Raw genomic sequence first — 10,000 nt, forward strand, 5'->3', positions numbered from 1 at the left:
ATGCAGAGACAGAGGTATGGCTAAGAAAACACCTCCCTTGGAGTGATTTGTCACCCTCTGGAACTAATCATCCAGAGGGAGAAAGAGGGAGAGAGAGTGTCTGTAGAAAGAGAGTCAAAGAGCTGTAGCCATGTTCCTTAAAACATGCTGCCCCTCCTCTGTTGCCCCCCCTCTCTTTTTCCCCCTCTCTGTTCTCTCATTCTCTGTTTCTCTTTCGTTCCTATAAGAGGGAGGAGACAACTATATCTGTAAACCTGTCCACTGGGTGCTCAAATACACACACACACACACACACACACACACACTCACAAATATACGCACACCTTGCAGACACATGCACACAATCATACAAAAAGGACACACACACACACATCCAGCCCGATGCTCTGCATTCTTGTCTAACTCTCGTATTGACAGCCCCCTGCTCCGGAGGCATCTCTCTCACACACACACACACTCACACACACACACACTGCATCAGTGGATGAGCACATGTGAAGGAAACACCAGTGCTGCACAGCATGTTACCGACGACACACACACACACACACACACACACACACACACACACACACACACACACACACACACACACACACAGACACAGACACACACACACACAGACACAGACACAGACACAGACACACACAGACACAGACACACACACACACACACCACACAGACACAGACACAGACACACACACACACACACACACACACACACACACACATACACTTTACCTACCCTCGTAATTGACAATAACAATGGCCAGCATGTAGTCTTTGCCCAGCATCATGACTGAACAGCAGCGAGCATCATTCAGAGCATGGGAGCAGAGGGAGGGAGAGACAGAGGCAGAGAGCGAGAGAGGGGGGGACAGAGAGAAGGGGGGAGGGAAAGATGGGCTGCTCTATTCCTCTATTTGCCTTGATGCTATTTTCATGTTCTCCTTTCTTTCGTTCCCTTTTTTCTATCTAATTCGCCATCTCTAGGCAGGAACGTAAACAGAGGCTGCACAGAGCATTTCCTGTCTGCCTGTCGCTCGCCGGGATGTTTGCTCACTCGGAATGCTCCTTCCTCTAAGCACATTCTGTTGTCGTAGCAACCTGAGAGACCATTTCTCCTGCAGTATCAGACAGCAGCTGAGGTCATGTGACTGAGCCGTGATCCAGAGAAAGAGAGGGGGTGGTGGGGAGAGAACGACAGAGAGGGGGAACCCTGCAAGATCAAACACACACACACACACACACTGCTGTGGCACACACATATACACTGCAGACAAACATGGCATCAAAGCAGCACTGCTACCATGCAGCAGAAAACAGATTACTACAGACCACAAAGCTCACAAACACACAAACTGATCAACAAACACAGAAAGGCAAAGTAGTCATGCCCTGCACCATCACCTCTGCCACCACAGCTCAACTACCTTCTCAATAACCACCAACACCATAGAACGGCTACCATCACAATAAGTCTAGACCACCAACACCATAGAACAGCTACCAACACAATAACACTGGACCACCAACACCATAGAACAGCTAACATCACAATAACACTGGACCACCAACACCATGGAACGGCTACCATCACAATAACCACCAACACCATACGTACAACCGGCACATCAGGGAACTTTCTATGTGCTGCACGTACAGGCCCCCTTTGGGGGAAATATTACCATTTGGATTGAATGGAAACTGGAAACTATGGAGCTGCATCGAACAGTGCAGCTACCATCACAATAACACTGGACCATCAACACCATAGCTCAGCTACCATCACAATAACACTGGACCATCAACACCAACACTCAGTTATCAGCTCTACCAAAAATGGCCACCAGTTACCATAAAATCAGTCAAATCAAGTAGTGTAGCTAGATGCACCAAGAAAATGACTAGAAAGCCCCCTAAACTAACACAATTCAACCATCAATAACACGTATAGCCTTCATCAAGGCCCTTATCAGTGCAAAGACTACCACCAACAGTAATCAGTATAAGTAAGTATAAGTATATATACTCTTTTGATCCCGTGAGGGAAATTTGGTCTCTGCATTTATCCCAATCCGTGAATTAGTAAAACACACTCAGCACACAGTGAACACACAGAGAGGTGAAGCACACACTAATCCCGGCGCAGTGAGCTGCCTGCAACAACAGCGGCACTCGGGGAGCAGTGAGGGGTTAGGTGCCTTGCTCAAGGGCACTTCAGCCGTGCCTACTGGTCACAGTTCGAACCGGCAACTCTCTGGTTACAAGTCCGAAGCGCTAACCAGTAGGCCACGGCTGCCCACCATCAGTTACACATACTGTACTGTCAAAACACCAGCTGGTGGTCATACCCCACCAGGAGTCTGATATTGTGACTGACATCCTAAGACATTTCACTGAATGCGGTTGTCATTACAATAGTCTACTCCATCTGCGGCCTGAAAGCGTTCCCTCTAAAATGTATGGGATTCCTCTCAGGTCCTTTAGTATTGAGACAGGCAGCCATTCTTCAGAGCAGGCCACCCAGCTGGGACAGGCAGCAGGGCCCTGCTCAGAACTGCGGCACCTGGTAAGGTGCTAATGGACATGCTGACCCCCACAGAGACAACAGCACACTCCATGAGATGGATACATGGGCGGATTATGAACTTTCGGGCCCCTGGGCTCAGATGTATTAAGGGCCCCCCACTAATTGTCGCATATGTGGGAGGGGGGGTTTGGGCGTCCTCCCCCAGAATTTTTTTAAATTTGTTTGATGTGATTTCCTGTATTCTGGTGCATTTTGGGGATGGCCAATACTAAATTCAATCAGATTCATAGCCTACATCTTGATTTGTTGATATTGAGGCAATGATTCCATGCAAAGGCTTGGGCTTCAGGGCCCCCTAATCCCTTGGGCCCCTGGGCCTGGGCCCGGTAGGTAGGCCCGTGCAGTAATCCATCCCTGGATGGATACACAGTTGGCTCCACAGGATGTGAATTGAAGGAATGTTTGCACCAAAATAAAAGATTGCAAGTGATCAGTGTGCTCCAGCTCCCTCCCTTCAATTTAAAGCTTCTTGTCCTACTGAGAAGCACCTGACTGCACAGTTTCCAAAGGATGATGCGTGGAATGCCCTACCTACACCACAGGATGTGTCTGACTGCAAACCTGTTCAACATCTGTTCAGATGGACATACAGTAACTGGTACCAAACTACTAATAATATATAGCAGCACCCCTCTGGTCTGTTACTTCCACCCTCAGTCCTGCTTCTGACATGCACAAACAGCAGCTCACAATCCACTCCCAACCCAAAGAGACTTCTTGTTGACCAGTGTTGCCACCCCCCCACCCCCCTCCTGGCATCAGGACATTTGGCTAGCGGCTCCATGTGAAGTCTGCTCATGATGTCACACCTGCCTACCAACCACACACACCTCCAAATGGCATGGGAGGAATGTAACAGACGCTTGGCTCTACAAGCAAACATAGCACTTAACACCACTTCTAATTTCATCTCAATGCTTGGCATTTTTTAATTTATTAAACACTCTTGCCTTAGCAGCTATTCCTATCTGAACTCAGTGAATGTGTGTGAGCATGAGTGAGAACGAGGGTATGAGGGTGCCTTGGCCTTGGACACATTTCTTGGTGTTTTATGCCCACAAAGTTGTCTTCAAGGCAGCGCTGCCTGGAAGGCGCTATGGTTAGGCATGGGTTAAGGTTAGGGTTAGGGTTATATCTAGGATAAGATGCCTTCAAGTCGACGGTGACAGCGTTGCCTGGAAGATGACTTTGGGGACATAAAACACCATTGAGCGGTCATCTACTTCATAAAACACTCTTTAATGTTCATTAAAAATAGTTCTAGTCTTCAAAGATGCTCCTCTAGGCTGCTGTGAGACAAACAGTAATGGAGCGAGAGAAAAAGAGATTGGGAGACAGAGCTCTATCTCTGTGTTTGTGAGTGTGTATCTGTGTGTGTGTGTGTGTGTGTGTTTACCGTTCTCCTCTGGAGAGCCCAGCGAGGCGCTGTCCTGGGAGAGTGTGGTCCAGCTGGACTCCTCGTCGCTGGGGGCCAGGCTCTGGATGCGGTTGAGGGCACAGTCTGTCTTGGCCCCTGTGCGCGGCCGGTCCTTCTTCACCTCCGGGGAGGAGGAAGAGGAGGACGAGAGCAGAGGCGTCTCCTCAGAGCTGGGCTGCTTGGGCAGGGACGGGGGGCGGGGCTGCTTCAACAGAGGCTGAGTCACTTCCTGTTCGGGTACATCATCCACTTCCAGCAGGCTCCTGCTCTCGTCCACAGAGGGCGACTTCTTGTCCACAGAGGGTGAGTCTTTGTCCAGGGAAGGTGACTTCCTGTCCAACGTTGGAGACTTCTTCACGTCCTTTTTGTCGTCGTCCTGCTTGTGCAGTTCGGGCAGGATGAGCAGGTCCTCTGATTCGGCCAGCGAAGCATTGGAGATGCGGTCCTCCTCCTCCTCCTCCTCCGCTGTGGTGTTCAGGTCTGCTGCCTCCAAGCTGGACACGGACTCGCTCAGCGTGTTGGAGTCCAGGTCCATGTGGGAGTCCAGCTCGGCGCTGAGCTCCGGATCGTCCGGGTTGAGCTCGGCCTCGCCGTTTTTGTGTGCGACGTGCTCGTCGGTGTTCTTGTTGAGGTCTTGCTGCTCGGCAGCCTTGCGCAGCTGATTGGCTCCGTTCTTTGCGTGTTTGGGGTTGGAGGCGGACTCAGTGGTGGGCTCAGTGGCGGGGGCGTTGGCTGGCGCTTCGTCCAGACCCAGGCCCAGGCCCATGGCGGTCTGGATGCTGGTGAGCGCGTACTTCTTGCGACACTTGGGGGGCGTGGACGAGCCCTGCTTCAGGAGTTCGCTGCTCAGCAGCTGGTTGTGGGAGGAACGCAGACTCAGCGAGGTGGGAGGGCTCACCGGGGAGTCATTGTTGTGATTGGCCACATCCACAGAGGGGCTGGAGTTACAGGATGACTGCACACACACCGACATCATGTCCAAGGAGTCTAAAAGTATCAAAATAATATCTCAAAAATACATCACTTAATACATCACTTACAATTATAATAATACTCAATGGTTAAACTATATACTATGCTCATTTGAGAAGATAGAAAACAGAAGGTGGAAGGCAAGGCAAACATAATAAGGGAAGTATGGGAAAGCACTAAGGCTATGAGTCAGGAGTCCTGTCCCCTCTAAACACAAACTTTAGTCTAGGTATAAGTATAGGTATATAAACTTTTTTGATCCCATGAGGAAAATTTGGTCTCTGCATTTAACCCAAATGGTGAATTAGTGAAACACAGTGAGGTGAAGCACACACTAATCCCGGCGCAGTGAGCTGCCTGCTTCAACGGCGGCGCTTGGGGAGCAGTGAGGGGTTAGGTGCCTTGCTCAAGGGCACTTCAGCCGTGGCCCACTGGTCGGGGCTCAAACCGGCAACCCTCCGGTTACAAGTCCAGAGTGCTAACCAGTGGGCCACGGCTGCCCACTAGTCAAGTTATTAAGTCTTCAAATGGGTCTCTCTTAAAGGTCTCTGTGATGATTTCAAACAACACAACAAAATTAAATTAATTTACATAAATTGTAGCTAATCAGTAGACTGCACTTGCTGCTTATTTAGTTGAAAATCTAATTACAGCCGAGGGTAGCTCATCTCAGCAATGTTTACAAAGACGCCCATTCAAAAGATCTCTGTACCAGCATTTACTATGGAAAACAGAGCTGCTCATTGTAAAATGTCCACATATGCAAAGAAAGAGAAAGACAGAGGGAGAGAAATGGAGAGATAGACATACTGAGACAATAAGACAGTGACATGCAGGTACCTGATATCAGGTCAGTCATCAGCCTTAGTCTACACGAGTCTTCAGAAAATCACATGAAAATCTGATGCAAAGAAACACAAAGAAACTCTTTTCACTATTGCCCGTTTAGGCATTTATATACTATTAATCTTTGCTTTTATTCAGGTAAATCACATTAGTTAAAGCACATGCACTATAAATAAACTTGCCTTGCCTGCCTTGAGTAATTAAAATGCTCAGACTCAAACTTGCCAGAACTCAGCATGTATCACAGTAGGCCATTTAGACAATAAATCCCATGCAAAGAGAGATATATCAAGGCAGAGAAATATCAAGGCAGGACAGCACATCTGACTCTGTGGCTGCCCTTGAGTATGATGAATCACCATATAGTCCTGGCCTGAACTCTTGATTGCTCAGAAGACGAGTAAGCTGTCCTTGTAAAAATAGACCACTACTTATCACAGGCAATAAGCGGAGACAATGCAAAGGGCTGTTTAGCAAATCCATCTGCTCTAGCTACACTTTTAGCATTTCAAATAGAGGGTGCTATTTATTTTTCTTACAAAAAACATTATTTCCCCCAGCTGATCTAAAGCAAAGAGGAGTATGTGTTTCTCAGAGAGATCATGCACAGTATTGTTGAGTCATCTAGGACTAGTGCTCAAATGAGCAAAACAGGCCTGAAGGAAATAGGGCTGGAGACTAAACCATCCAAAATATTGTGTAAAATAACCCGGCGCTACTCCAGAGTGTGCTCTCTCCACAGACGAGGCCTAACGCTGGCCCATAAAGCACTGCTGACAGCCCAGCGCAGACCAATAAAAGGCTGTTAGGACACGGAATGCAATAGTGTGGTTCTGGCCCTGAGAAAGATGGCTGCAGCAGATGTGGGGTGGTCAGCCTCAGGGGGCATTCAATAAAGACATGCTCTCTCTCTCTCTCTCTCTCTCTCTCTCTCTCTCTCACACACACACACACACATACATTCATCATGTAAACTGTTCTCACCAGAGAGTTGAGAATTCTGTGAAATTCCAGATTGTGGCTTTGTCCATGATGGTGTCACTGCATCGCTCTCCACCAGTTTGCAGCAATGTCATCACACGTATACAGCCACTCTGTGAAGGAGAAACACAACAACACAAAAGACTCATTTACTGCAAACAAACACACCAATAGACTGTGACTGAGCACCCCCACCCCCCCACCACAACCACCATTACGTTTTCACGTCTGTTATGACACATAGGGCTCACATTTCACACAACACAGACAGATAAAGAGTCATCAATTATTCACATCTAATCAAAGATTCATACCCAGGAGAGACACACAGTGTGTGTGTGTGTGTGTGTATGTGCTTATGACTAGACTTGACTGTGAGAAATGTTTTGTGGCTGACTTCTCACATGTGTACATGTGTACAAGCCCCTGAGGTGAGAGTCATTTGCCAAACAATGTCAGTCATTAACGAGCCATGTGTAGCTCAAGCCCTGAAGTCCTACAAGTCTGCCATAACACAAAACACATGTACACACACACACACATACACACACACACATAAATACAAACACTCAAGCTGAGCGGAGGGACAGTCATAAATGAGATGGATGGCCTTGTACAGCCAGTACCCACAACCCTCTACCAGGCCCCTGTATCCTTTGGGGCCGTAACCATGACGGTAACCATGAGTTACCGCTCACACTGTAGTAACCTCTCATTAGGCCTGGAGTTGCAGAAGACTGCACTGGCATGTGAGGGATGGAAAGAGATAGAGGGAGAGAGAGAGAGGGGAATAGCATCTCAGCAAAGACACAGGACACATTGGAAAGAGGTAAACATGCCACATGTAAACATGTAAACAAGACTGTAAACAAAGACAACAGAAAACACACAGCCTACTCGACCTTTCATGTTTTGGGGCCTCATAAACACTGCTGAGGGTTTCTCTTACTGAACTCACTCAAGCACACACACACACACACACACACACTTATGTGGGGGAACTGGTTTAATCGTGTTTGTCTGTTTGTCCCACTGAGGCATGGTGGGGCTTACTAAATTGCTGTGCTATCAATTTCATCTGAAACCCTGTCTATCATAAACACACTGGAGAGATTCTGAAGGCTGCTGCCAATGACCGCAACAGCCCAGACTGGGAACAGCTGAGACATGAGACAGCTGAGTCATTTCATCACACAGTCTTAACTATAATTAATACCAACATGATTCCTAATTAATAACCCCATAGTCAATTAACTATTTTGTTTATTTACAGACCAATTTGTTATGAAAAAAAAAAAAATGCATTTATTTTTTTAAATGAAACATTTAAACCTTAAATAATACACATCACAGTTTATTGATAGATAGATAGATAGATAGATAGATAGATAGATAAAGATAGATACTTTATTGATCCCCAGGGGAAATTCAAGAAATATTGATTAGTATTTAAAAAGTAATGATTATTATTTTAAAACAACTATAAACTTTTCTGTAAAAAGATCATATGCCATTAAACAGTTATACATATAGATAGTACACATACAGAACATTCTCTTAGTAATTTGAGGTCAAAGCGTTTCAAGGGAAGGGAGAGATTGAAGGGAGAGAAGAAGAAACAGCAGAAGTCTGCTTACTTGTAGACATACAGTAACTTTCTGCCAGGCATAGACAGAGACACAGAGCTCACAGTAATGTTCCATTATCGCTCTCTCTGCTCTCTGGGCACCCCCCTCCCCCCTCTGCCTCCACAGCACATCAGCCTGGTTTGGCTGAGGGGGGATTATAAACTCCCCTCTGATCCAGCAAAAATGCATCCAAATGTGGTCTACATGGCCAGTCATAAAACTGGAAGAACATCCTGCTGAAGTCATTTCCTCTCTCTATCTCAGACAGGATTTCTATTACAGTAAATATAGATATGGACACACGCCACACACACACACACACACACACACTTGCTGAGACAAGACCACACACAGCAACAGACTGGGTCCATTCCAGAGAGAGTCTGACCTAGAGCCTGCAGGTTAAAAATAGCCGTGTGCGTATCCACCTATATGTGTGGGCCGCTGGGTCTATTATAGCAGTGGGAGACACCAGAGTGGCACAGGCCACAGTCTGGTCCCATTAGGACTGCTGAGCGACCATATGGCGACTGCACAGCGATCTGAAGACTATAAATGATATGCCAAATGAAACCTCGAAACGTGCTTACAGACTACTTTGTCGTATACAGTAAAACCATTAGATTAGGCTAATGCTACCTACAAGGATACAAGGATACAAGGAAGTTTATTGTCACATGCATATAGTTACTGGAAGTAAGAAGCAGTGAAATTATGTCTGGTGTCAGCCTATTTGTGCATTTATGGGGGTTGACAGGGGAGATGGGATAGTGTGCTGTGTATGTGGGGAGAGGGCAGTGTGCAATATGTGTGTTGGGAGAAGCTTCCTCGTGAGACAATGTGCTGTGTATTGGGGGGAGGCAGTGTGCTGTAAGTATGTTGGGGATGTGTGTTGGAGAAGCTTCCTGATGAAATAATGTGCTGTGTATGTAGGGGAGAGGGGGGGTGTACTGCAAGTATGGTGAAGGGACTTACTATTGCAAGCAGAGTACTGTATGTATGATGTATGTGAGTGATGACAGTGAAGATGTGTGTGTGTGGAGGGAGGAGTGGACCAGTGACTGTGTGTGTGTGTGTGTGTAGTGTGTGTGTGTGGGTAGGTGGGGGCAGTGTGCTGTAAGTATGTAGAGGATGTGTGTTGGAGAAGATCCTGAAGACAATGTGCTGTGTATGTGGGGGGGGGGGCAGTGTGCAGCAAGTATGTAGAGGAGGCTTACTGTAGCAAGCAGTGTGCTGTATGTATGTGAGGTGATGACAGTGATGATGTAAGTGTGTGTGTTTTTTGTGTGTGTGTTGGGGATGGGGGTGGGGGGGCAGAAGGCTAGGCAATCAAGGACATGGGTAGATAGATGGAGGTGAAATCAAAAATAATAAATAAAAAGTTCTATGGAGATGTGCAAAAGTCAGATATGTGTGTGTGTGTGTGTGTGTGTGTGTGTGTGTGTGTGTGTGTGTGCGTGTGTGTGTGTGTGTGTTTTGACGTGTGATGAAATAAGAAAATAAATAAAAGGTCTGTAGCATAGGGAGAGGGATGTAAAAGTGCTAAAAGTCATGTAGGTGTGT

At 46.9% G+C, this 10,000-nt stretch overlaps 1 protein-coding gene across 7 annotated transcripts in view; it reads right to left on the bottom strand.

The window, feature by feature from the left end:
* The window catches only part of LOC125292466 (amyloid beta precursor protein binding family B member 2-like), a 34,817-nt gene that overhangs the window by 13,492 nt on the left and 11,325 nt on the right, over nt 1-10,000 (bottom strand). For 6 of the 7 annotated variants that reach the window (XM_048239818.1, XM_048239800.1, XM_048239791.1 and 3 more), the window contains exons 2-4: nt 6,813-6,922; nt 5,823-5,883; nt 3,990-4,997 (exon numbers count right to left, since the gene is read on the bottom strand). In XM_048239818.1, coding sequence (XP_048095775.1) covers nt 3,990-4,997; nt 5,823-5,841 — 1,027 coding nt within the window. In that variant the 5' untranslated portion in view covers nt 5,842-5,883; nt 6,813-6,922. The remainder of the gene's footprint in view (nt 1-3,989; nt 4,998-5,822; nt 5,884-6,812; nt 6,923-10,000) is intronic. The other variant, XM_048239809.1, reaches the window with a different exon arrangement.

Source organism: Alosa alosa, chromosome 1 (assembly GCF_017589495.1).
Source record: "Alosa alosa isolate M-15738 ecotype Scorff River chromosome 1, AALO_Geno_1.1, whole genome shotgun sequence".
NCBI lineage: Eukaryota > Metazoa > Chordata > Actinopteri > Clupeiformes > Clupeidae > Alosa > Alosa alosa.